General features: G+C 51.5%; 2 protein-coding genes across 2 annotated transcripts in view; one reads left to right on the top strand and one right to left on the bottom strand.

The window, feature by feature from the left end:
- Window positions 1-463: 463 nt before the first annotated feature.
- On the bottom strand, window positions 464-19161 carry CDR2L (cerebellar degeneration related protein 2 like). The gene is made up of 5 exons (XM_054393938.1): window positions 19083-19161; window positions 5839-5951; window positions 4322-4470; window positions 3118-3282; window positions 464-1349 (listed from the first exon to the last, which is right to left on the bottom strand). The coding sequence occupies exons 1-5, from the start codon at window positions 19159-19161 to the stop codon at window positions 464-466; spliced, it is 1392 nt and encodes a 463-aa protein (XP_054249913.1).
- A 3058-nt stretch (window positions 19162-22219) lies between these two features.
- Window positions 22220-27830, top strand: part of HID1 (HID1 domain containing) — a 28820-nt gene continuing 23209 nt past the window's right edge. The window contains exon 1 of the mRNA XM_054393888.1: window positions 22220-22285. Within this exon, the coding sequence (XP_054249863.1) occupies window positions 22220-22285 (66 nt within the window). The remainder of the gene's footprint in view (window positions 22286-27830) is intronic.

Raw genomic sequence — 27830 nt, 5'->3', positions numbered from 1 at the left:
GGAGGGTCGGGCTGGTGTGCTGGAGTAGCTCCTGAAGTCCTGATGGCTTTTTGTTTTGCTTTGAAGCACTGCGCTCCAGCTGTGGCAGGATGCTGGAGGACGTCCAAGCTTTTGCTTGCAGATCACGGGGGCTGTAAGACAAGCTGAGGAGGGGAGGTGGAGGAGGTGATTGCTTTTCTTTTTCTTTGTGGCGTGGTTTCCGTTGCTGTTGCGACGTCCGGCAGCGACTCATGCAGAGATCCATCGTACGGTTTCTGACATCCTCTAACTACAATGTACAGTTGGCCCAAAAGACTTGTCCAGAGCCCCAGCTTCAAAAAGAGGGAGTTGAGTCTCTGGGGACAGTTTCTTACATGTAGACCTCTCGAACCTTCGAAGCCGTAGGGCCAGGTGGTGTTTCCTGGGGCTGAGGAGAAGCCTTGGCTGTGGCGATTGCACATGGGGGGCTGCGGAGGGGCAGGGCTCATTTGCCGCTCTTGTTTTTCACCTTGGTGGCGTTGATGTCTGCTTTTGTCTTCTGGATACGGGAGAAGATCTCCTTGAACAGAGCCTTGTACTCGGGCTGGCTCTGCTCCAGCCGCTTGTCCACGGCCTCCACGTGCTTGCTGATGGTCTTCTCCATGGTTTTCCGCTCTTCCGACTCGTATCCCTCGCTCCGGAAGTCTCTGAAGGAGCTGTCGCGGGAGATGGGCCGGGAGGTCTGGACGCCGGCGTGGCGCACGCTGTCCTTGTGCTGCCGGCACTTGCTCAGCAGCTCCTCGTACTTCTCCAGCAGGGCGTGGTACTGCTCGTCCACCTCCCTGAGGATGGACATGCCCCTCTTGCGCACGTTGTTGGCGTGCAGGGTGTAGTTGCCCTCGTGCCGGCTCACGGCGTCCTTGGCGACGATGGCGTTGAGGGCGGTGTCGCTGCAGCTCTTCCGGACGGGGTGGTTTGGGGAAGGGCTCATGGAGGGCCCCTGGCTTTTCCCTCCCTCCTCCTCGGAGAGGTCGATGTAGTCTGCCTCTGGGGCGTTATTCAATGGCTCGAGGAGGGCCTCGGACAAGTTGTCTTCTCGGCTGAGCAGATACTTCTTGACCTGCTTCATCTGCTGGAGCTCCAGGAGCTCTGCTTCCAGCTCCTTGATGCGCAGTTTGCAGTTCTCCATCTCGCAGACTCGCTGCTCCAGGTCCGAGTACTCCTGGATTACAGAGCTGTACTCTCGCTCAACCCTCTCCTTCCGCTGCTTCTCCTGGTTGACCTGGGACCTCAGCGAGTTCACCATGGCTTGCAGACGCTCATTCTCCCTCTCCAGTGGCTTCTGGTTGAACTCTGTGGAGGAGCTGTGGACCTGGAACGCGTCCTCATACCTGAAAGAGAAGAAAGACCTGTGAGAGAGTCTGGCTGAGTGACACTCCACAAGGGACTCACTGTGTCTTATGGTCACGTAAGTAACACCCAGAATGGGCTCATGGAGGCCTCCTCCCATGTGCCAGGAGACCACAAAGTGGGGCTGGGGCTCTTCTGGACACAGAGTCTTATCTCTCTCTCAGAGAACCTTCAGTCTCGTTTGATAGCAGTGATGAAAGACAGGAGGGAAATGAGATCCTGAAAGGCAAAAGACCCATCTGGCTGATGGGTAAGCCACCAGCACTGCTCTGAGGCAAAGATGAATGTTCCAGTGCTTCAAAGTGGAAGGCTTTCCTGTTTTTCCTGATGGAGTTCATCAGCTATTCACTGCATCATGGAGCTCACCATCTACTCACCATATCTGCCAACAGCCCCAAGCCTCACCCAGCCTAAAACCAGAAGCTCAGGCTCTGCTATTCTGCATCTGGGAGGTGCTCCAGAGAGAGTGGGAGAAGATTTGTACAGCAAGGGAGGCAGACAGATACTCCTGACCAAGTTGCCCATTCTTCATTGCCTGGGAAGTGATAACAAGTACTTCTACCTTCCCACACATTGCTGTAGGGAAGTCAGATTTCCCTCCTCCTCGATGAAGTGCCCATGGCACCCTATCTGGTTAGAACAGATTGGAAATGAGCAAGCACCGTGGCTTCCCCTGGGAGGCATCACCAGTGATGGGGGTTATTGAACAGCTTTCTAAGTTCCTGAAGGACAGCCTGACCTTCAGAGCCAACTGCAGAGCTGCAAGCTGGGCTGAGGTCCTGAGGCACTGCAGGGAGGGTGGGACCGAGGGGGGAAAAAAACACAGAGGCATTAAGTGGATTTGGCTGGGGGTTAGGTTGTGGCCTCATAAACATCCCTGTTGCTGCTGCAGTAAAAGTGTCTTTTGTTCGTATCCTCTGGCAGGGGATGCTTTCAGTAACAAAGTTTATTGACTGCTTGTCTATTTAAAGAAGCCTCTATTATGGACAAAGCTGAGCAAGAAATGTCCTCCTGAGGTCACTGAATTAACACAGTGGCTGGGCTTTAAGGAGGAGCAAGTGTGAAATAGAGCTGAAGGTGATTGTACAGCACTTGGCAGCTTGTGGTGTGTCTTGGTGTGTCTCTGGTGCTCCTTGGGGGGAAACTGCAGTCACACAGCACCAAATGCACCATTTCAACTGGTTTCAGTGAGCTGCAGATGCTGGTACTGTGCTGGGAGGCAGCTGCAAAGGGAAAATGAGCTGTGCTGGTTTGGGAAGAGAAGCTGAGTAGGCAGCTTGGGGTACAGGTCCTCTTTACATGATGTGTCATGGGGTGGGCTGTGCTGGGAGAGATTGGTTTGAGCTATCTAGAGCTCAAGCAATGCATCCTGCCTGGCCTGTGTTCCTGCACAGCTCCCTGCCAGTGTGCCAGGAGAGTCCCAGCCCCTCCAGGCAACGCCTGTCCCCTGCAGCCTGCACCAGTGCAGCTGTGTGATGCATCCAGGTCCTCCTGGGATCCCTCTGAACAACAGCTTATGTCTCCATGTTGGAGATGATAGGATGAGGAAGCTGCTTTGCCAATGCCACCTGGTTAGGTGAGCAGGAGGTCCTCCCTTCACCTCTAGGACTGAGCCTCAGGCTCTGCTGCAGAGCCTAGATCTGTGTGGAGATGTATGTGGGGTTTTGTGCTAACCCCCCACAGCCCCTGATCATGGGCAGAGGAGGTGAGGAGGTGGTTGGCGGGGTTGCTATGGGTGAGGCTCCATACCTGGGGCTGGAGCACAGCTCCTTAAGGCAGGGGAAGGTGTGGATGGTTCGGCGCCGTTCCCTCTTCTCCCGCCGAATGCGGAGCTGCTCCAAGCTCCTCATTTCCTCCACCTGCTTCTGCAGCTCCTCCACTTGGTTCTGCAGCCCCTCAATCGTTTCTGTCAAGCTGCAGAGAGAGGAGGGAACATGGGTGAGAGGGGTCAGGAATTATGGGGCCTTGGGAGGTGTTTTTACCCTACAGAGAAAGGCAGTCTGTGGAAGGTGCTCCCATTTTCTGTACCACAGAATCATGGAATTGTTCCAGTTGGAAAAGACCTCCAAGATCATTGAGTCCAACCATCAGCCTAACACCACCATGGCCATTAAACCATGTCCCAAAGTGCCATGTCCAGATGGCATGGCAGTGCTTTGTTTTCATGCCCATGGCTGCTGTTGAATGGGGGTTTGTAGAAAAGGCTGGGGGGGCCTGAAGCAGCAGCAAGGGATTGCATTAATTTGAGACCCTCTGTGCTCTAATCAGTTGGGTAAAACAGTCCCCTCTGGGACATGTGCTGGAACATCTCTGCACTAGGAGCAAACAGGCAAAGCTGTTTACTCTCTCCCTCTGGTTTATCTTGTAGAGATAAACACCGAGAGACTGGGCAGCAATTTCCTTTCATTCTGGCTGTGAATGCAGTTTGTGACCTTCTCTGCCCTGAAACTCCCTCCCTGCACAGTTGTTTGCAAAAGATGCTGCATGGCAAGGACATGGCTTGATCTGTTGTTTGCAGGGATGACCTTGATCATGGGCTTGTTTGAGGAAAGCAGTATCATTGATAAATTGGTGTTCCAGCATGGAATAGCCAGAGTTCCACAGAAGCTGGATCTGTGCCTAATGTCTCTGCTGGGTTGTGTGCTGGGGAACCTCCCTGGTGTGATTATCTGCCTCTTCTTCAAGGAAATGCACCTGAGGAAGGGCTGCCATGCCTCTCCTCTGGCAGCTTCAGACACTCCTCTATCCAGCCCTCGTCCCAGGGGTGTCTGTGCTATGCCTGACCTCTGCTACCCAGCATCAGTGCCATGGGCTTGTGTTGTAAATAGCTGCAAAACCTTGACTGATAAGAGAGTGGCTTAGAGAGCAAGGACACTGCGCTCTGGGGCTGGGGAAGGGTGAGGTGAAGGTCTCGGGTACAGCATTGCTGCAGTGGGAGGAGGGGAGGCTGTACCACTGTATCTTCTGTTGGGATGTCTTGCTCTCCAGCACGAGCTTCTGGTTAGCCAGCTCCAGGTCCCGTGCTGTCAGGTCCAGCTGCTCGTAGACTTTTGCATGCTGTTCGTTCATCTGCCGCAGCATCTCGAGTTGCTTAGTCAGGTACTGCAAGAACAAAAGCAAACCAGAAACTCTCTACACCCAAAATCCAGGTTGCTTCATGGGCAGAAATTCCCACAGCCTTCCTCTGATAATGTGTTTTGTGGCTGATTTATCCTCTGCCTGGCTGAAGTCTCTTCCACCACTGAAATATTAATCCCCCCCCTGTAAAGAGTTTTGTGTCTAAAATACCACTGAACTTCCCCTGCCCTCTGTGAAGGGCACTAACCTCAGCCTCTCCCTATTCAGCTGTTTTTTCATTCTCAGTGCTCAAAGAAAGTTGATATTCCTGGGAGTGAGACCCTTTACCAGTTGGTTATTGGATTGCCTGATGGATCAATTGCAGGAGCTGCATTTCCTGGGGAGTTCAGGCGAAACCCCTGAGTGTGTGAAATGTGAGGTGACTGCTGGTTTCTGCCTGTTCAAAGACCCCTTTCTGTGAGTCTGCCTTTGCAAGATTTTATCCTGGGAGAGGGGCATCTACTCAAGAGCTCACTCTCAGCTCAGCTCTCAAATCCTAGAGTAGATGCACTCCTGAAGGGCTGCTGAGGGGATGACTAAAGCCATCCACCAATTTCCTCAGACATCAGCTGTCAGATCCTTTCATTCATCACGAGCTGCTCCTTGGATCTCACAGCCCCCCTCTGCCCTCTGTCCTATTAAATCAGGGGGGGTTCCAATCTTTGTTAATTCACAGATCCTTAGAAGTTTTCCAGTGGATGAAAATCCTCCCAACACAGCAGGTTTAAGCCTCTAGGATCAGTTCTGGAGGCTCTTAGAAATACTGCCCTGACCCCAAAGGATGCTTGAAGCAGAGGTTTGGATTGCAGCTCTTGGAGAAAGAGCTATTTTATGCTTCTAACAAAGGGCGCTGTGTTTCAGGGGTGCCGAGGAGCCAGCTGGGAACAAATGTGATTATGAATAACTGGAGTCGAGGGAAAGCTGCAGCAGAGCAAAGGAAAATGAGTGTGAAGGTTGGCGGATGGGCAGGGGGAGGCCAAATGTGACCCAGATGCAGCCTGGTGCCAAAATCTGGCATGCTCTTCTGAGCAGGGTGTGGGGATGTGAGAAGAGGGAAAATCCCAATTAGTGGGGGATAGGGACTCTCTCCAGGGCTGGGGAAAATTTGACCAGACCTCCATCCATCCATCCATCCATCCATCCATCCATCCATCCATCCATCCATCCATCCATCCCACTTCAGGCACACACAAAAGATACTTTAAGCCCCACGCCCCATGGCACATCCCTTCCCTTCTACTGACACCTGAGTCGTTGGCATTGCTGGAAACGTCCCTTCCCCACCATCACCCTTAGGTCACAGCAGTGGCTGAGCAGCTCCTGTCCCCACCTCTGGCCTGACTGTGTCCCTACCTCAATTTCCTGCACTTGCTCCTCGTTGGTGGCATACATCTGCTGCAGGGAGTCCTCCAGCTCCTTGTTACGCTCCAGCAGTGTCTTCCCCAGCTCTGCAGCCAAATGCAAGTCTGAAAAGCAGATGGGACAAAGCTGCTACATCTGTGGGTGGATGGAATGTGGTCCCCAAATGCCACCACCCCAAACACAGTGGCACATTTTGCATGGTGCTGGTTTTACTGGCAGGGTTTGACACGGATGCGGGCTTGAGGGACATCAAGGATCTGGCCTCTTCTGTCTTGCTGGGCTGCAGGAACGTGGGGAGGCTGAGCTCAGGACATCTGCACCTTCTCCATACAACAAGGATCTGATACCTGCCTGCCTGCACAACCCTTCTGCACTAGACTGCACAGCCAGGATCAGGCTCCAAACTTGGTTGTGGCAGATGCTCAGCACCTCCATTGCCTATCACCAAGACCTGTGGGGCTGAAAGGTGCTCAGCATCCATCTGAATGAGAGTGAGGGTTGGTAAAACCCCACAGGGCCTTAGGGATGCTCTGTAAATTCTATTATTATCCTTAATGAGGGGAGTGCCTGGCCTTGCCTGTCAGCATCCATCCATCACCTGCTAACAGACTGACATCAGGAATAAAACCATGCATGGCCCCAGGGGGCTGGAGGTATCTCCTGCACCTCCCACCCTGGCTGTGCTGTGTCAGCTGGGTCTGAGGCTCTTTCCTTGGGGCAGCCTCAAGGTGAGGGCAAACTACTTTGTCTGGCACCTCTGAATGCCCTTAGGAAGCTACTGAAATAGTTTGACTTCAGGAAAAATGCAGGGGAAAAGTAGGTGTTTGTCAGGGAGGTTGGGTTGCTGCCTCCTGAGTAAAGAAAAAAACTCAGGACCCTGTGAGTCCTGTACTGGGCAAAGCTTCAGCACAACCCTGAGTCCTGTGTTGGCCAAAGCTTGAGCACCTTAGGTGATGCTGTTTGGGGATTTGTGATGACACAGGTGGCTCTGAGGACATCCCTTTGCTGTCACAGAAACTGGTTGTCTTCTTAAAACCTGACCTCTCATGATCAGTTTTTTTCTACATTTCCTGCTGTTTTTAGAGGTGAGTTCCTACCTCTTGGAGTGGCAGACTGGAAATTTGACCTTAAGCTTTCAAAAAGGTAAGAAAACAGATCCTGGATGTGTGTAACTGCTCTTTCTGGTATGGTTATCATGTAGCTTTAGGTACCTGAGTGGCAATCCTGCAGTGTGTTGGGGGGACCTGGTTCTCCTGCCCTGGCATTTCTCAGACCATTGTGACTCTCCTCTCTAGTCTGCAGCTAATGATGTGTTTTGCAAAGGCTCTGCTAGGGCTCAGAGCAGATAGAATTTATTCCAGTTCTTAATTTGGCCATGCAGCTGGTTGGGAAAGAGGGATAGCTGGTCACTAAGACATGAAGAAGGTGGAGCAGGGCACTAGGCTGTGTTCTGAGCCTGGGTTCTCTCACAACTTCTAATGGCACATGACAGAATAAGGCTCACAGTGACACTGACCTCTTGGACACGAGTCCATGCTGGGAGAAATGCTTTTGGTGCTGCCAGTTCTTGGGATGGGGCTTTCCTGGTGGATAATGCTGCACTGTGGGACCTGCTGCCAGGCTGTTCTGGTGGGTGATGGCCACGTTTCTTTGCCTGTGGCTCTAGTGCTGCTGGCTCCCCAGATGTGGTCCAGCCACAACAGCTGTTCAGTGTGTCCTCAAATCTCCCCTTCACCATGGGAATGTGCTCTCCAGCTGTGGCCCTGCACTGCAGGGTGTTATTCTAGGCTGTGACCTTTTTAATTATAATCCTCACTATTGCACAGTGACCTGGTCTGAGGGCTGTGATCACAGCTATCAGTGCAATCCAGATATTGGCACATTTCCCCATGGGCAGACCTCCTCCAACTGTTTTGTCTCTTTTTTCCTTTTTCTTTCCCCAAGCACCAAATATCCCCAGTTTCCAAAGTGCCCTTGGGAGCCTGAGTGTTTGCTACACCAGCTGGGGATGGGGGAACAGCCAGATGCCAGCAGAGATAGAGGACAATTTGTGCCTTTAAGCTGCTTGGGGCTGTATTTAATGCCACAGCCACTTTGCCAGAGCTGGGGTGGTTGCTGGAGACCAAGGTCTTGCAAATCACATCCCTTGCAGCAAGCTGGGCCCCAGCACAGAGGTGTGCAGTGAGTGGGCTCCCTGCTGGGCTCCAGGTAATGAGTCAAGTGTGTCGTCCTCCCTCTGGATTACACCAGTGCTCCCCCACCATATGGCATCCAATTTAATCAGCTGGGGTTGAGTTAAGTGGATTAGGCAGTGCAAGATCCTGCATTGTGATTTAAAGGGCTCTGTCAGCAATAATTTAATGGGGGACAGGGGCAGCCTTTGGGGACCAGTGGGAAAGAAGGAAGAAGGGGGCTGAGCTCCGAGGAGGAAATTGATGCTTTGTTTCCATTTTGAGTGTAAGGGCCTGGGAGACTCCAGGCTTGAAGTACGTGGGGGAATTGATTCTTTTAGTGTCTGTTTAACTGCCTCAGCCATGGTTACACACACTCACTCTGCCTGCCTGCCTGCCAGCCAGAGCATCCCTGGGAATCCTGTCTCGCCCCCACCCCTCATCCCCCAGTCCTCTTCCCCACCTGTTGGTGTCCCCCTGCAGGCTGTGGGACTGTGGGGAGGGAGGAGATGCTGCATGGAAGTGCTTCTTTAATGTGTTCTTTAGACCAGCTCCCTCTAATTGTGGCCCTGCACGGGCTGGGGGAGCACACAGCTCCTCTCCTTGGAGACCTTGGCAACCTGAGGCTGAGTGTGGAATTTGCGGGGGGAGAACTGTTTAGGAATCTGGGGAGTCTCTCTCTGCATAGCACTGTAGTTTCCCCACCAGTTTTTGTATTCCTCTTTGCTACTCCACCATCAGATCAGCCAGCCACTGCTGTTTGACTTGCCCTAATTTAGCAGATATGCTGGTATCTCCCTTCCCCCTCCCCTCTCAGTGCAGAAGGAGACATGAAGTGGTAGGGAACTGCCCTGCTGCCTGACCCCTCTGCAGCCTGCTTGTGCTGAAGGCATCACTGGGAAACAGCCAATGTTCAGCTTAAAAAAATGGGGGAGCATTGGTGTTGTCCAAATCTTCTTTGGGAGAGGACTGTGGATGCAAACTGTCCTGGGCAGCACCAGCTTGGTGGCTTCTGGCTTTTGGCATGGTGAGAGCTGATGTGACCTTTCTAATTAACACCAGCCAAGGAGACCCCTCATGTGCCCAAACAAAGAGCTAAGCCTGCAGAGTAAAGCAGAGGGCAGGAGAGAGGCTGCATTTCCCTGCAAGCTTCCATGGGAATGGTGTCTGAGCAAGAAGGGAGGGGAAGAGAAGAGAGACCATCTGGTGTGAAGGGAGCAGGAGTTGAATCCAAGCAGCACTCGTTGCAGGAGAGGATGTCTGGGCAGTGCATCCAGGAGGTAGGCACCCTGAAGCTGCAGAGGTCATTGTCAGCCCAACAATAATTCTGCTGGCAAACTTGAACAAAATCCTGATCCAGCAGCAGCAGCAGGAGGTTGTGTCTGGCTGAAAGAGGCTGAGGAACAACCTGCAGGATGTTCCTCCACTGCAGCATCCCCTGGTATTGCTGGCACAGGCAGGTGTGAACTGCATGATGCTGCCGTGGGGCTGAGTGCTTCCCAGCTGCCCCAGAGAAGGCACAAAGAGGCTGTGGAGCCCTTTCTGCCTTCCCAGCTCTGCCCTGCAGCTCTCTGGGCAGAGCAGCCCTTGCCACAGCTACGAGTCCTTGCTTTTCCCCTCAGTGTCTCTTGGCTGTGGCTTTGGTGCTGGGCAGGGGAGGTTGTGGCTGCTCTTGGCACAATGGTGATGGTAGTTGATGGCTTTCTGGAGGAAGCCACCATCTGGAGCAGCTGCTTTGAGCTTTCCCTCGTTGTTTTTCTTGCACTGAGGGATTCTTGTGTTCAGGCTGCTCCGAGTGCAGACAAGGGATACTGAGCTTTTGCTCCTCACCTTTCAATAACTCAACCCTGTCTCCATCCTGTGAGACAGGCAGGCTTGCAGGGGGTGTTAGTAGTCTTTTGGCTCACAGAGCTAGAAAGCAGGGGTTATGGAGCATGTTTTATCAGGTTATTTCCTATTAAGGAATTACTTGTCCTTTGCTAAAGGGTTGGGGATGGGGCTGTAGGAAGGGCTGCTCCTCTCCTGCTGCAGGTGGTGAATTCACCTGCTTTATAAGGAGCAGGGAGGAACAGCCAGCAGAGCTCTGCTCTGGAGGTCTCTGGAGGAAGTGCAGGGTGCTTGCTGGCTGATGGATGGGGTAGGTTGAGAGTTAAGAACTGATGTTTAATGCTGTTGACGTTGAATTTAATTGCATTCGCTGCTTGCTCCATTACACATGGGTACTTAGAGTCAAGGGGAGGTGCAATTATTCCTTTCAAAATCTAAATAAAGGATGGTTTGCTGCTTTACCCCAGGGTAGGGTGGACTGGCTGCTCATTTATTTTTCCTTCTAGTTGCAAAGGATTGTGCTGTCTGGGTTTATTACGATGAAGATCAGCTTTTGTGTATCACTTGCTGCTGCTCCGTGGCAAGTGATGGAGGCACTGTGTGTGTGCAGTGGAAGGTCCTGGGGTGCAGAGGAGCAAGAACCATCTGACAGCATCTCACAAACAGCCTTTTCAACATGCCCATTCCACAGATGATAGTGGTTCCCACAGCCAGGCAGAGCTCTCAGAGAGCCACCAGCGTTACTGCTGAGGTGTGGAGTCTCCATTCCTTTCACACTTAACCCAGTTCAGCTTTGCACTCCTGAGTCCTCCCATTCTGCTGTAGCTGGGTGTACCACAAAAGCAGGGTTTGCTCTGCAGAGCAGCCCAGTGCAGCAGCGACAGGACAAGAGGAAATGGCCTCAAGTTGTGTCAGGGGACGTTCAGGTTGGACATTAGGAAAAATTTCTTCAGAGAAAGGGCTCTCGGGCATTGAAGCAGGCTGCCAAGGGAAATGGTGGAGTCCCCATCCCTGGAGGTATTTAAGAGATGTGTGGATGTGGTGCTGAGGTTTAGTGGCAATGGCTTAGCAGTTGTAGTGGAGTTGTGAGCTCTGGGTGAGTGGTTGGACTTGATGATCTCAAGGGTCTCCTCCAACATAAACGGTTCCATGGTTCTATGATTCTAAGATGCTTCTGGCAGGGCTGGGTGGGAGCAGGCAAAACTGGTGTGTGGAGCACACAGGAGCACAGCCACCTCCACCTTCATCCTCTCCTTGCTTCAAACCATGGCCCTGGCTGCCCTGAGCTGCTGTTGGTCACACGGGTGTTTCTGTTAGCCTAATAAGATTTGCTGGGTTTCCTGCTTGCTTTTTTCCTTCCTTTTCTCTGCCTTTTCTTTCTCTTACGTAATCTGTTACATATCCCTGGGTTGCCTTTGGCTTTCTCTGGTAGGGAAAGGAGCTCAGTTGGTTGCAGAGAGAAGAGGTTTGCAGGGGGTTGAGGCCAGCACAGCACAATGAGAGCAGTTCTCTTGGGGTTTTCTCTAGTCCCCTGGGCAGAAGAGGCATCACCAAGGAGTAGAAGACTCCAATAAGGGCTTGGGAATCCCTCCAGTCTTTGCAGCTCCTGCTGCTCCCTTCTACTTCTATTCAGTATTTCCTTTCTATCAGCTCTATTCATTCTTATTCTCATTCTCTTATTCTCATTCTCTTATTCTCATTCTCTTATTCTCATTCTCTTATTCTCATTCTCTTATTCTCATTCTCTTATTCTCATTCTCTTATTCTCATTCTCTTATTCTCAGATGCTCATCAGGCTGTTTTGATTTCATTGATACTTGCCTTTTCTTTCTGCCCTCTTACCATTCTGTTCCCCAAAGCCTCCCCTATACATTGATGTTTGAGAACCTAGGATGCTTGTGAGCTGTATGTGTCTATACAAACACATCCACAGCAGTCCCATCCCTGTGCCCATGGCAATCCATGTGCCCTTTGCCAAGTTGTTAGAGCATGATAACATGGAACATGTTATTAGACCATGGCTGAGGCCCCATCTGCCTCTTTCCCTGCTGCTCTCTTATCTAAACAGCCTCAGTGCCTGTGTTTACCTTGTAGGCTAAAATGGTATCAAAGAGCTTGGAGACTCTGATAGTGCACCTGGATCAGAAAGAGTCCTAAATAAATGCATACAAGTGAAGCTGTTGGGGAGAAGAAGGGAGGAAAGAGGAGGGGAAAAGGCAGGCAGTGCTTTCCTGCCTGCACTCCTCCTCTGGGCAGCAAAGCTCCAACTAATTAATTATGTTAGGATGCAGAGAACCGTGAATGGAGGCTTTTACTCTTTTAAAGGCAAAGACACAGACATGTGGATGGCTGCCATGTGGCAACTTCATCTCCTCGCTGTAGTCTGGGGACAGGAGGTCGTGGCTGACCCAGGATGGACAAGGAGGATGACCACCAGGGAGGCTTGGCACGTTCTCTGTTGCTGCTGCTGCACCACAGTGCTGTGCATGTGCAGAGCCCCAGGCAGAGGTGACCTGCAAAGGACAGGTCAGTGTGCTCACGTGGCAGGAAGGCTGCCCACAGCAATGGGCTGCCATAACCATGCCAGCTCTCCACCCCTGCTTATGCTCACGTAAGGTTTTCTCCTACTCTGAGCCATTACCAGCCAACTTGTCCACCCTTTCTGCCCTCCTTGCTGGGAGGAGGCAGATAGGATCACCAATCCTGAGTGGTTTGGTCTCTTGAGGAACAACTAAGTTCCGGCACAGCTGCCACTTGAGCTACAGCAACCCTCATGACCACCACCAGCACTACAGCTCCTGGTTACTCCTGCTACCTCTCATGTGCCAGAGGCATGTAGGTACAGAGAAGATCTTCTTCCACAGCCATGTGGTACAGCTAAATGCAGAAAGCAGCCTGACCCTCTGCAGCAACACCAACCCCCAGCCCACCTCTTCTCTAGCAGCTCCTCTGCTTGGCTTTAAAGGAGAGTATCACCTTACAAGCTGCTGCCCCACTGCTGGTCCCTTCCTCTCCACTGCTGGGAAGTGCTCTGAAGTTCCTCCAGGTGCTCACACAGCCCAGCTGCCTTGGGCCTTGCCATTGGTGCTGGCTTGAGATGCTGCCCTTGTGGAAAGAGGTGCTGGCTTCAAGTGAGTGGTCAGTGTGGAGCTATGCAAGAAGAGCACAGGGCTGCAGCTTTGCAGTCTGAGCCTGAGTGAGGAAATACTTGATGTGCTCTCCAGATGGTGTTATTTATGTCCATCACTAGTTCTGAGCAGGGTGCAGGGCAGTGCCTTTTCCAGGAGCCCAACACCAGTGTCCCTGAAGGCAGCTCTGATGCTTGGGGAGGATGTGCTGTGCTGCTCCTTGCTCTGCCTGCTCCTGCAGACACTGGTGCTCAGCCACCTCCTCCCAGTCCAGTGTGCCTTCCCAGGACTCAACACTTCCTTGCAAGCCAAGAAAACTTGGAGGACAGCATGATGATGTCCTAGCCCCAACTGCCATTGCTGCAGCTGCGTAATTGGAAGAAGTCAGCGTGGACTTGGATGCTACAGACTCCAAGGATTGAATTCTTCAGGGAGGAGGAGACAAATTAAGTGAGCAGTGCCAGGGCAGCTGCACACTGGAGTGACTTTGCAGCAGGCTGCAGAGAACAGGCTGTTTAAACCATTAAAAAGAACTGTCACATTTTAAAGAGAAGGTTTACAGCTGTTTGTTAAATACACATGGAAAAAAAAAAAGTACCCAAAGGACAAACTCTAGCACAAAATCACTTAAAAAAAAATTCTCAGCTGTGCAGAGAGCAGCAGTTGTGTAACATTTGGAATTATTCCTCCAGGGTGTTTTTGTATTGGAGATATTTGCCTGGTTTCTTGGCCCATGTATGTGGTTTTGAGCAGGTTAAGTAGAATCTTTGGGAGCCCTCATGGTGTGTTTGGTGTGAACACAGATGTACTAAGTTGGGGAAGGGCCTTGAAAATATCATACAAGGAACAGCTGAGGGAATTGGAGTTGTTTAGTCTTCAGAAGAGGAGGCTGAGGGGAGTGAGGTGGGGGTCAGTTTCTTTTCACATGCAACATGTGAGAAGAGGAAATGGCCTCAAGTTGTGCCAGGAAAAGTTCAGGTTGGATATTAGGAAAAATTTCTCCACATAAATGGTTCTCATGCATTGGAACAGGCTGCCCAGGGAGGTGGTGGAGAGATACCCAGCGAGATTTAAAAGGTGTGTGGGTGTGGTGCTGAGGGATGTGGTTTAGTTGTAGTGGCTTAGCAGTAGTGGTGGGGTTGTGAGCTCTAGGTGAGCAGCTGGACTTGATGATCTCAAAGGTCTCTTCCAACCTCAACAGTTCTATGATTCTGTTAGCTGGGTGAGGTGGGAATGTAGCACTGTGCTGCCCTGGGAAAGCTGAGAAGGTGAAGTGTGTGTGGAACTGAGCAAGCCATGTGCTGGCCTGAGCACTGGCACTGCTTTTAGCAGGAGCAGGATGGGACCCTGGTGCTGTCACAGCTCAAAGTGGCTCCTGACTGTCACAGTGAGTCAGTGCAGCCACCCTGTCACTGTACAGGAGGAAAGAAAGAGGAATGGAAAATGCTGGGGTGGGGGGGACAGCCCCTGCATGCAGGGTGTTAGTGGCTGCTGCTTTGGCTTCCAGTCCCTTGGGCTCAGGGCTGCCATGGGGGGAATGTCCTTCAGGACTTGGACCATAAATCCTTCATGCATGGCCTTGCCATGGAGAAATGCCACTGTCAGCTGGTTGTTTCAGGATGGGAGATACGGGAAACTCCAGTTTATCCCCCCCCTTCCCTTCTTTTCCCTTTCCAGCAGTTCTTCTAATTGTGTTCCTTCCCACAGCTGGAATTATGTGCCTAGGGTTCTACAGGAGCTTCTGTGAGAGACCAGGAGAGAGATCCTGGAAGTTGCTCTGTGGGGCTTTCTTGAACCCCTTATTCTTGCTGTCTTTACATAACAGGAAAATATATTGATCTTTACATATAGCCTTTCTTTTTTTCCCTCCCCAGATTTGGAGGCTCTCATCCTTTCCTCAGACTAACCTGTCATCTGATTTCCTTGTCTCCTGGGACTTCTAGTCCCTCTTGTCATTCCCAGGCAGCTCAGCAATTAGTCACTGAAAACTTTCCACTTCCATAAGTTACCTGCTGTACTGCACTGCTGAATAAGTAAGTGGCTCAGCTACTGCAGGCAGAACTCCATCCTTCTGGCTTGCTGCTGGGGAGGAAGGAGAGTGTGTTAACTGCTGCCTTCCTGGAGGACAGGAAAGCTGCATGGCTTGTCCCCTGAGCTGGACTGCCAGGATAATTGCATCATGAAGGACAGAATTTGGGGTACCTCCTACTCCTGAGGGCAATGGGTCCTTTGGGAAAGCTGATAGGACCTGCAGCTCTATGGACCACCCTGTGCAGGCTGAGTGATACAGCAAACAGGCAGGTATGGGTGCCAGAGGCTGCTAGCACTGATCCCTTGGGTTCACCCCAGCTTCAGGAGGTGATCACCTGAGTGCTGCTGCCCCTGTGTCTTTACACAGATGAGATGGGAGTGGTGCAAGCTCAGCACCTTGTGTCATTTTCCTTCTTAGCGTGCAAGCAATCAGATGCTTGGCAAGAGCAGGAGGAATTAAAATAAGATCCTTAAGTCTGGAGACCTTTAGAGGTTACAGCCATAAAGTCCCAAGCCTGCATTGCAGATGGTTTGGCCCTAAAGTTTCTGTGGCTGCCTGGGAGGAGAGGACTGTCAGTGGCAATGAGGTGATGTTCTGGTTCTTGTCCTGCTGGCTAACTCAGAGCAGTTTGGTGCCGGTTTATTTACACAGCAGGAATCACCCCAGCACTGGGGCTGTATTTAGCCTCCAGACATTGCAAAGGTGGCTTTGAGATCCCTCCTCTTGGGCTGCACTCTGCTCTTTGGCTTAGACCTGAATGCTGGCAAGGATATAGGGAAGCTGGGAAGATGAGGGAATGCAGTGGGGTGACTGCGAGGAGGACTCATGTTGGGAGATTGCTGCAGGGGAGATGAAGGCTGGAAGTGGTGGCAGAGATAGCTGCAGGAACTGGTCTGTGCTCTGCTTGGATCCAGATGCAACTGAGTTGGCAAGCAGCCCTTCTGAACACAAATGCTCCTGATGAACAGAAAAGGTGTCCCCACTTATGCCCAGCTCAGACTCTCTAATTTTAGCTTATTCATTTTCTTGGGGTTTGGCTCACGTACAGCCTGTGCACAGGGCATGATGCAGCTGTAGCCACATCATTGCTTCTCAATGGCTGGAAAAAGGTTCACCATTGTTATATTCTGGTTTTGAGGCTTAGAGACACAGATTTTCCAGCCCATGGAAGGTGAGGCTGTGGCTGAACCAAAGCACCCTGACATCTACTCATGCTTACAAAGCCTGGCACTAAGGATAGCCGTGCTGCCATGCAATCTGAGCTCCATTTTTACCACTTTCCTCAAACCAGAAAGCCTTCCTAAAGGGAACACCATAAGAATGAAACACCTCAGAGGACACCACTACAGCTTTCATGTCACTGCTGAGTACTGGCTGGGATTTGAGTCTCTGCTTCAATGTGCCAAGGTATCTTGGTGCAATGCCCTGAACCAGGCAGGTTTACAGCTTGCTAGGAAACTGGTAAAGCAATCTGAAAGGCACCAGCTTCATTTGAATGAGGCTGGGAAAGCCTTGAGGCTAGGAAAGCCTTAAGGCTGAGGGCCAGATCTTGATGCCTCCAAGGCACATGGTGGATGCAATCAGTTGTTGTGGGCACTTCAGGGGGAAACAAAGAGTGATTTGGGTTTATTTTCTTGGAAAAATGAGTTACTTCAACAAGGCAAAGCTCTGTGAAGGATGGGGAGGAACGTAACAGGTGCTCAGAGTGGAGCTGGAGTCATGGTTTCCTCTGTGGTGCTAAAATGGTTAATTATTGTAATCATCAGAGAGCTCCCAGTTAAGCCATCTGTTGCTTAGCAAACAGTTTTGGATGTAAATGTAATAAATATTTGATGATGCTGTGAGATGACGATAAAGACCCAGCAACCAACTGCTTCACAGAGGAACCTTCTTTGCTCTCCAAGCTTGGGTTGGTGTTTGTTTTTTTTTTTTTTTTTGTGGGTTTTTTTTTTTGTTTGTTTCTCCCACCCTTCAGCTCCTAAGGAGCTATGCTTTTGTCCTCTGCCTTGCTGGCACTGCTGCCAGGCATGGGTTTCTGTGTGACCCTGGGCTGCTGATGTGCCGATCCTCTGGGTGATGCCAGCCTGCCACTGCCTTATCACCGTGCTGTGCTGGGCATCTTGCTCTGTGCTTCCACACCCCCTCCCCCATCTCCAAACCAACAGCTTCACGGCTGTGTTGTCACCAAAGACCTCTGGAGGCTGCTAGGGCTGTAGTGTGAAGGCACAGTGTCCGTGGACAAAGTCTAGCACTGTCCTTCGTGATGCTTTGTGCAGCATGCAAATTAATTACGGTTGTAATTATCCTGTAGGACCTTTCCACTTGGCTGATTTTAGTTAAAGCCTTCCCCATCTCTCCTCCTGAGTTGGTGCAAGCCTGTGCAGCCTCCATTCATACAGGAGGCTGCAAACCCTGCAGCTGGGCTTTGTGTTGGTTCTGTGTTTTCCTCCAGTCCTGTGTATGCTCAAAGGTGGAGTCTGTCCCTAGCATCAATCCGTCATCTGGAGGTGGTTGTTCTGTGTTTATACTGCTGGGACAGAGCTGGGAACCTGGCCTGCAGTGGGAAGGTGCTTTTATTGTTGTGAGCCAGTTGTACTGTGCCAGTGCTGACTCATGAACCTGACACCAGGGACAGTGCTGGGCTAAAAATCAATCGGTCCCACATTGTTCAACACTCCCCATGTTCATCTGTAGCTCTGCTGTTCCTCAGCCTGCATCCTGCCCCTGGCCCAGTGCCCAGGCCCCTTGTGAGGCATGGGAAGACGTGAGCCTTGGGAAGACGTCACCCAGAAATGTGAATTTCTGAACGTTCAAAGGCTGCACTGTTTATTCAGCTGACAGCTCCCTCTCTGTGCTCTGCCCTGCCTTACTTTGAACGTTGTGTTTCAGAGCACAGAGCCCAGGATCCAGCTATTGATACTTCCTGTTCACTGAGAAACTGGGGTTAAAAAACCAGCTGCAACAATCTCTGGGGGAGTGGGGAGGGGTGTGTGTGTGTGGGGGGGTGTTGTTGTCATTCCTTCACAGGCTTCTGCCCTGTAGCTGAAGTTGTGTAAACTTCAAATCATGACATAACGTCCTGGAGTGATGGTGGGCAGAGGCACTGCAGCCTCTGGGTTCCTGCTGACAGTCAGATGGCTGAAGCACATCTCTGGCTGCACCCTACCTATAGTGCACCCTGCCAGAGGGGTGAGGATTCAGGTGGGAATGATTTTTACCTACAGATTGGCAAATCAGTTCAGCTGGTTCCTGTGCCACCAGCCTGAATTGGGACTTCTGCCTGTTATTTACTTTCTGCATGTTGACTCAATATATGAAGATAAGCAAAATGAAATTAAAAGCCCCAAATACCCACAGCCACCAACTGTCCTGCCTTAGGATAAATGTCACACAGAACCAGTGCAAATGTAGGGACAGTTACCTCGAAACAAATTACACATGAAAATGTTTATCCTCTAACAAGGCTCTTTTTGCTGTTTGAAACTTGGACTGGATATTCCCCTCCCCCCCTCCCCCGCTTTTATAGATGATGGCAAAAATCTCCAGAAGTAATTAGGTGACTTAGAAGCTGAAGATTCCCTTTGAATTTGGGGCTTGGATAGGAAAAGCTTTTGAGAGATGCTTTCAGCATCTTCAGCTCTGCAACACATAATTTCTGATGTATTAATTTCAAACTAGTGTGCCTGCAAACGCTACCTGTGACCGCTCTGAGCTGGAAGCACTGTCATAACTACCCCTGTTTGATTCTCTCTGCAGCAAGTTTTCTGAGGAGCCAGCTTCCTTGGGGGTGTAACACACATCGGTTTACCCTCCTGGTGCTCAGGACAGATCTGTCTTCCCTGCCTGTATCCCTTGGGTTTCAACTTTCCACAGCCAGGAGAATGATTTGGAACAGTGCAGCTGAGATTTCCACAGAGGTGTCACTGCAGGACGTGGCAGCGGCTTTGCCAAGCCAATGTGAGTCTTGAGGGGAGGTATCCCACCCTCCCGAACCCGTGATTTGCCCCTGTTTCTTTTCTCTCCGCATCCCCCTGCTCAGCCATCCCTGGCAGCTTGCGGTGTGCTCCCCATCCTTACCCTGCTCCAGGTCCTGCTGATCGTACCAGGGCTCCTCTTCCTCGCTCTGAAACTCCTCCATCCTGTCGGCGCTCAGCATTTAGCACCAGCGGCCCGGGGAGACGCGGAGCATCCGCCGGCGGGGACCCCGCCGCCGCCGAGGACGCGGAGCGGGGCTGGATGCTGGGATGCGGACAGGGATGCGGGTGGGGATGCGGCCTCGGTGCCCCGGCAGGGAAGCTGGGGGCGGATGGCACGACGTGGCACCCGGCTCCTCACTGCTGCCCCGGCTCTGCCTGCCCGGGGAGGCCTCTTCCTGCTGCCTCCAGGACCGGAGGAGGCTCCGTGGGGAATGAAGCGGGGACGTGGCGGTCGGGGCGGAGGGGGCACGGCTTGTACAGGGCTGGGGGATGCACAAAGGAAGGAAGAGGGCCCGGCGCAGCCCGGCAGATCCTCTCTCCGCAGCTCGGTGGAGACCTCTAGCATGGAAATGCTGCAAGGAAACGGGCGAGAGGGAAGGGGGAGGCGAGGCGAGGCCGGCCTCCTCCTTCTCCTCCTCTTCTCCGCCCAGCCCTCCCGCGGTGCTGCAGGGAGCGAGGTTTGGGGCTGGAAGGGTGGGGGTGACCCGGGCTGAATGGAGGAGGGAGCTGCTCCGCAGACCTCCCCCCACCGCTATGATGGGTTCCTGCATCCCCGGGACCAAGGCTTGTTTCAGCACCGGAGGGTGTCCTGGCTTTGCCGTGGGCTTCTCGGTGACTTTGGGCAAGTCTCAAGATCCTTTGGTGGGAATGTCGGTTCCTCGGTGGTTTGGATGGAATACTCTTCAAGATGGGGGTGTTTCTAAGTTCCCCAGCTGGGCCTGTGAGAGGGGAACCCCATAGGAACAGCCCCACATCATTACCTTGGTGTTGTGTCTTCCGTAGCTCTTGCTCCAACTCTATGCTCTCCCATCTTTTGCACCCTGATGAGAAATCTGTGCTTCTGGTGCAGGTTCCTCTCTTACTCTTGGGGAAAAACTCTTTGTGACTTTCTGAAGGGTGGAAGGTGCTTAAAACTGAGGAGAATGAAGGTTTGCAGAGTTGTGAGTGTGAGATGTCTGTTACATACAAGTTCAGAAAAGCCTTGAGATTCTGGTATTTGCTCTTCAGTGTAAGGGAATAAGGATTGAAGAAGGTGCCCTTTCTCCTACTTGACAGTGTGGAGTTTGATCCAAGGAGGTTTATTTGTCCTTGTCAGCCCTGGAATCCATCAGAGATGCTCAGGTCCAAATGAACTCATGTGACAGTGGGTTTAGCTGAAGGGTGTTTTTGCCTTCTGTGTGATGGAACTCCCTGGATTTATTCTTGATTGCATTACCTCGCAGGGGTGCCTGCAGAAAAGGCAATATAAGGTATTTACGCTAGAGCAGCAGACTGTGCATCCTGAAAAGATGGGATCTGTGTTGGAAAATTCTGTCCAATCTGGCAGTGACAGGCAGCTGAGAGCCCCTGGGTGATTAAAGTGATGGGCAGTACTCAGCTCCTCTGTACAGCAGCAGAGGAGGGAGGTAAACAGGGCATAAGAGAAACTGTAGGTGATTCCTCTTCCTTTCTCTCCTCACTGACCTCTCTCTACACATCTACAGGCTCCCAAAATTCAGTGACCACCTTAAAAGTCTTCTTCCTTAATGCAGATGCAGACCAGAGTGGAAGGGTCTCTTAACTCAGCAAAGTTAGTCTGGGAGAAATCCATATTGGAGTGGCTCCCAGATCTTTTTTTTTTTTTTTTTTTTTTCCTTTCCTGGAAGATACTAACTGTGGGGGAAAAAATTGCCTGTGAAAAGTATTCTGTTCCTAACAATGCCATCATTTATCTGTACATAGAGCCACGCTGAGTGCTGGGATGCAAAGCCTCAGGCTGTTTGGCAGCAGAATCCAGGTGACAAACAATTCTATGAAAATATCTTTCCCCCTGTAGTTTTTACAAGAATGCCTGAGATCTGACCTGTCACTTGATATAATCAAATGCTGGTGGTTTCTGAACAGGTTATATGCTAACAAATGAGCATTTCCAGAGCCTGCCCCAGCTGGGGAGTCAGCACATTGCTTTCTTTTGCCAAACGAGTAGAATTACCTCATTTCCTCTGAAGAAAGGAGGTTTACAGAGCTGAGCATGTGAAATGTAACTCAGTGATACCAAAAAGACCTCCTTGCAGTTCGTTGAGCTGCTCAGCACAGAAAAGTGACAATGGCTTCAAAGGTAACACTGAACAGCTGTTTTGAGGTGTTCATTGAGGGCAAAATCCTGAATTCCCTATCCCTCCTTGCAGGTGGGTAGAATTGCATTAGTGTTAATGTGCCATCACAGGCAATGAGCTTGTGTTTGCACGCTGGTTACCAGCCTGCTCACTCCTGTCCCCCTTCAGCTCAGGACTACGATGAAGCTGGACTTGGCCGTTCCCACTGGCATCCCACTGCACCTCTGGACCTCTCATCCAGGCTTGGGGACAGGCTGCTCAGAGCAGCTGAGGTCGCTGGTGGTGACCAGACAGAGCTGTCGTGGAGCTTGTGCCTGAGAGCAACAGAGCAAAGGAGCTTCAGGAGACAAAGGTTGGGGATGGGGGGGAAGAAGGCAAAGATCAGGGAAGGTGAGGGGCAGAGAGGGTGGAGAGAGCCCAGGCCAGAGGGGAGAAGGAGGGAGGGTTGGAGGAGGAAGGTGAAGGTGAAGTAAGGAAAGCCGAGCAGAGTAGAAGAGGGAGGATGCAGGAGGAGCCCGGCCATAGGGAGCGAAGTGTGGGCGGGAGGGAAGGGGCTTCCAGAAGGAGGATGAGAGAGGTGTGAGATAGGAAAGGGATGGCAGGCGGAGATGGGAAAAAAAGGGAGGATGGGGACGAGGAGGAAGACGCCAGCGGAGAGGGATGGAGGGAGGGCTGAGAGAGGAGGAGGAGCCACTGCCGTGGGCGGAGGAGGGGCGGGAGGGCCGGGACCTGCGAGGCCGGGTTTGACAGCAGGGAGGGAGGGAAGGAGCGAGACAGCGAGAGCCGCCCGCACGGGTACAGGGGCATGGCGGCAGCGGCGAGCCGAGGAGGGGAGGCGGGATCGGCGGCGTGAGGGGACGGCACTGCCCGGCACTGCCCGCCGCGGCTGGCAGGCCGCAGCCCCGCCGGGCCGGGCCGCACCATGGGCAGCGCTGACTCCAAGCTCAACTTCAGGAAAGCGGTGATCCAGCTGACCACCAAGACCCAGGTGAGGGGGCCGCCATGTCGGGCGGTGGGTGAGGTGAGGTGAGGTGAGGTGAGGGGGGGGCCGCCATCTCGGGAGCCTCCCGTTCGCCCCGAGGCGCGGCCTCCGCCGGCTGTGAGGTGGCCGCCGCCGCCGCTCGGAGGCAGCCGGGGTGGGAGCTGACAGGTCTCTCTCCCCCGGCCCTGCCCCGCCCCGAAACACACCCGGTGCTGGGAGAAGGGGGCGCCCGGGTTGCTGCCCCCGCAGCCCGGCGCCGGTGAGCAGGGCCTTGTGCGTAGGGCCAGGGCTGCACAGCGCGGGGGGACCCGCGGGGCTCGGGGCCAAGGTGACAGCACCGCCGGGGCTTCGGCCGTGGCTGGCTGCCGTCCAAGCTCTCACGGTGAGGCCTCGCCTGAAGGCTGAGGAGCAGCTGTGGGGGGGATCTGGAGAACACGATCCCACCCTCCGTATCGCTGCTCTGTGGAGGGGCAGGAGTAACGCCGCAAGGCTGTGCCCTGCCTCGGGGCACCAGCTGGTTCCTGGGGACAGCCATCAGGTCCGGCAGGGCCAGCCCTGCATCACCGCTCTCGCTGCCCCTGACATCTTGTGCTTTGCCACACGACGTCCTGTGGCAGCCATAAAGGATGTCCACAGTTTCCAGTGTGTTCAGCTGCAGGTTTCCATCACCACGAGGTTTGCCAGAACCCACTTTTCTGTGTCTTTTTTGTTTCCTTGAATAATTGGTGGAACGCCTTGCTGGGTTTGTGGGTAACAGATGATTGAAAGGGCTATTGGCCAGCCTTGCTGTTGGGAGAGCTTTTTGCAGCAGAAGGAGCTTCCATCTGTGGCCTGTGAAATGATGATTTGTTTCTGCAGGCTGTAGAGGAGAAGGAATTGATAGAAAGTCAGGACTGGGTATAGGCAGGGTGGTTGCCTAGAAGTCCAACAGATGTTGCACATGTGCTGGGACTTAGCTTAGTTCTTGTATTAAAGTTGAGAGCCTGGTAGCACATTGGCAGAAAACTGGTAGACTGTCCTTCTGTCTAAGAAGAGGGATTTTCCTCTAGTGGAGAAATCACATCTCAGGTTCTTCTGAGTTGCAGTTGAGAACTGATGCTATGGCCCACGTCTGGCAGCAAGGGAATAACAGCTGTTAAGAAAACTTGGGGGTGATGGCAGAAATATATTTAATGGTGGGGAATGAATTCAGAAGAAAAGGGTCTGGATGCAAAGGGGTAGAGGGTAATAGAAGATCTGTGAAAACTCAAGAGGCAAAGGCTAGAACTGGGAAATGAATCACAGACAGGAAGGCTGGAAGGGCCTTTGAGAAACCATATTGATACTTTCCAAAGCAGTATCACCTCTGCCTGCATTGCTCAGGAATGGCTTTGGTGAACATATTCTTAAAAACCTCCAATTGTGGCTGTTCCACAACATCCTTAGGCAAAAAGAGAAATGGATGAATTAATATTTCAAGGGATTCTTCCAAGGTCTCTTCTGGGTGCCAAGTAGTTAAGAGCGCCTTCAGCTTTGGTCTGGCATTCCTCCACTGGGAAACATGCTTCTAAAGTGAGATTGGGGAGGGGGGGAGGATGGGAAACCAAGCCAGTGGGGATCTTCTCAGTCTGCTATTCACAAAGAGAATCCTGTATGAGGCAATCCTTCGTGTTGCCAGCCAAGACGAGTGTGCTCCCCTCCCCTGCTTTATCGACGTGTGTAATGAGAGCAGGTTCACTGGGGCCCTGGCTAAAGGAAGGAGAAAAAGCTTCATTCTTGGCTGGCTTCATTTCACGTCAGTGTGGTCTAGGTGAGACTAACTGCCATGTGGAAAAAGGGTGGGGTGTGGGCGCTCCCATGTTGACATACCATAGAAGGGCACCAGTGTTTGCTTGTGCAGGATGCATGACTGGACTCTCCTGGAACCTGCTGAGCTCCTACTGGCAGCAGCCTCCGTGTAACCTCCTAGTCCATGAGATCCTGGATTCCAAACCAGGCTGCAGTAATGGACAGAGTCAAATCCTTCAAAGCTATTAGCTCAAAACACGCTTTGCTTTCTCAGCAGTGTGTCTCCTTTTTTTTTTTGCAGCCTTTTTCTTTAGATAGCTGGACAAACATTTCTGTCAAATCATTGGTAACATGAAACTGTGAGCTTAGTAGCACTCTAAGCAGTGTTTCCTCAGCACTGATGGGAGGAAGTAGTGGAGCAGAAAGAACTGTTCACTGACTGGTGAAGGTTCAGAGTTGGCACAGGAGTGAAATCTTTCTTAAAAGTAAGTTCTTATGATACTCACTAATTAAAAAATGTGAGTGTTCCTGTGTGAACCTTAACAAAGATTAAATAAATCCGTAAGGAACATAACACTTGAATGCTTGTAGCACAAGTGGAGCCAAGCACTGGAAGGTTAAACCAAACCTGGACACAAATGAAATAGACTTAACTGATTTTTATTCTTTTTTTAATTGCCAAAGAGAAACTCTGAAAGTGTAACGGTATTAAAAAAGAAAAATCACTTCAAAATGATTTCAGTGGTTTTAAAAAAAAAAAAGTAGTAGCAGAAGGAAGGAATTCAGCTTATGCTACAGATGTATATCTATAATCACACATGGAGAAACAGGCTTTAGGTTCTTTTTTTTTATGATACACATATATCACATTACACTGTGCACCTTTAAATTGATAGGGCCTTTAATAATAAACCAGATGTGCTTTCTGCCCAAACTGCCCATAAAAATGCTGTCTGCTTAACAGGGAAAGGAAGGTTGTGAGTATGACAGCCAGACAGTGGCAGAGCAGGGGACTGAAGCTGGGAGTCTCAACAGCTGGGGACACACTTTGTTTTCTCAGCCAGTTGGTGATTAACTGTAAGCAACTGACTGCAAGATAAGACATTTTAATCTTGTGAACTGGTTTGTTAGATTTTAATGCTGGCTATGCCTTTGCTGTTAAAGAGACAGGAAGGATCAAACCCTAGGGACAAGCTCTAGTCTTTCCAATTTCCCTGGTGTGGAAACGCAGCAGCACAACAGGCTGTGAATTTGAGCTTGATCAAAGTATGCCTGGTGCTTAGAGAGAGGTTGGTTTCTAGTAGCCTGTTGTTGGTAGTATTCAAGCTTGACTCAAGTGTCCAAATGTCTCAAGTTGATCAAAAGCAAAGTTGTCTTAAAAGCAAAGCTGTAGCTAGCACTTCACACAGCTGACTTTTGTCCTAGTCTTACCGGGCCAGACTTCTGCAAATCCCATTTTCCAGTTTCCTTTGCAGCACTGCCTGTGGAAGCAGACTGGCAGCAGACTCGTGTGGAGTCTCTTCTTAATTCTGCTCTGCTGATTGCAAAGATCCTATAGGAAAAAAAAAATTACTTAGTGCTCTGAAATCTGTGTGGAGCTGCTGTGTTTGGCATCAGGGATGAAATCTTGCTAGTTATTAATGTTTTGAAAGATCTGTCCTCAGGCTTTCCTCTTGCACAGTGGCTCAAACAGCTGTCATAAAGGTGTGTGAGTTGTGTTGTGCTAATCTGCTGGCCTTGCAGGGTTGCCTCATCTCCTAGAGCTCTATCAAGTGCTGCATGAGTGGCTCTTTGTTCACGACACTCCACAGTTCTGCCTCATTTGGAGTGGAAAGGAGCATGCTGTAGTTGCAGGTTATCTGAGCCAGAAACCTTGGCCAGGGATTCTGCTGTCCAACCTCTGCCTCAGGCACCTCACTACGTTTGCTGGTGGGATGCTGGGCTGATGTGTTGGCATGAAGAGAATACAGTGCCTGGGATTAGTGGTTGCTTGCCCCCTTGATTCTCTGCTGGTGGTTTGCAGCTACCTCAGAACTGGTTTAAGGACAGTCCTCCAGCAGGGACCCGTTGGAGGAATTGTTTGGAACAGGCATTTGCTGCAAATGTGTGAGTGCAGAGAGCTCTTGGTTGGGAGGAGGGTGCAGACGCTCTCCCTGCCCGAGTTTGTGAGGGATTGTGTCTGAAAGAGAAAGCGAAGGTGGTGCTGTGGCAGTGATGACTGGGGGGAGGCTGTGCCTGGGGACCTTTTCCTGTTTATGGGACACGGTTCAGCTCCACTCTCTTTTCCTGTTCTCCATGATGTATCCTGTTTGCCTGGGGATTGCCTGCTCAGGGCTGTGATTGTCTGACCAGTAACTGGCAAGGTGCTTGCAAACTGAACACCTTCCTCTTCTGAGTCCCACAGCATGTGTGGTGTGCTTTAAGGAATCTGAAACCCAGTGTTTATAACTATTGGGAAAGAAAGGCTGCAGGTGTCCTGTAGGACTGGTTCCACCCTCATGCAGGTAGGTAGGAGGCCTTACACCTTGCCCAGGGGAACTGAAGGCAAAAATCTCCCTCCTTGGCCACTCTGAGATGTCGTATCACCTCAGCTCTGCCCACCGTGTTCTCATCAACCACTCTGTGCTACAGTCATCTGACCCCTTTGGTGTGGAGACCTTGGTTAGGCAGCAGCCCCTCTCTCTGCTGGTTACCTCTGTAACTTCAGCAGTCTCTGTCACAGGGGTGCATGGCAAGTCCTTTGCTCTCCAGATGTGCCAGTCATGTTTCCAGAGTAGAGCTGAGCTGCTGATCCCTCACTTCTGGCAACAATAAAGTTCTCATTCTTGTTGCACTGCTGGTGCAGAGCTGGTTCTCTGCTCTGTGCTAGGGGAACATCACTTCTTCCTTACCTGTGCTGCAGCTCCCTACCCAAAAGAGGACAGATCTGTGCTGGTCTGGAGGATCCAGAACTTGCAGCATTCCTAATGAGGGTTCAGCTCCTTGTGAGCATTGCTGGTTAAAGCACTGCCAAGGCTCACTGGGGTGCTGTGAGATTTGTCACTGCAGCATGTGCTGTACCAATATTTGTAACTAAAGCTTGACATTTCCAAATGAAGATACCCATGGCTGGTGAACAGGACTATTCTAGGTCTCTGTGTTTCCCTTCTCTATGAGCTAGGTACAGGCTGCTGGGTGAGCTCAGCGTGAGGAAATGCATATTTAGATCCCCAGAGATGCTGTGTGCAGAATACAATCAGCTTAAAAACATCCAGTAATGTTCTATCAAGGAGATTACTATTATGTGGATGGAGTAGCTTCATGATGCCAGACTGTTAATTAAAAGAGGGGGGCTGTGGGGCTGTGAGTGACTCAGTACTGAATCCCTGCCCCAGGATTGTCCACGGGATACCATCTGTTGATGAGGAGCTGACTTGCTGCAGCTATGAAAACAGGAAAGAAATGGTGCTTTAGTGTAATCTGCTTGCCAAGATGGCAGCCAGGACGTTAATGTAGCTGCAGCACCCCCAAACATTGCAGCTTGGGTAATTGCTGCTTCTCTTCTTCCACGTCATTTCAGTCACAGACCATGTTCTTCCATCCATCGTAGCTGTTGTGCTACCATCTGTAAAACAGTGGCGGTGTGCAGCCTCCAGGGGGGCCTGGGGCTAGTAGGAGGTAAAGGAAAGGGATCTGTCTGCTCCCCCTCTGGATGAGAGTGAGGCCATTATTTATGCATGATCTCCAATTAGCAGCAATTGCTGCTCGCTGTTGTTGGTGGGAGTGGCTGCGGCAGGCAGCCAGG

Source organism: Indicator indicator, chromosome 29, assembly GCF_027791375.1.
Source record: "Indicator indicator isolate 239-I01 chromosome 29, UM_Iind_1.1, whole genome shotgun sequence".
NCBI classification, from domain to species: Eukaryota; Metazoa; Chordata; class Aves; order Piciformes; family Indicatoridae; genus Indicator; species Indicator indicator.
Note: the sequence above shows the minus strand (reverse complement) of the source record. Positions and strands in the feature narration are given on the sequence as shown.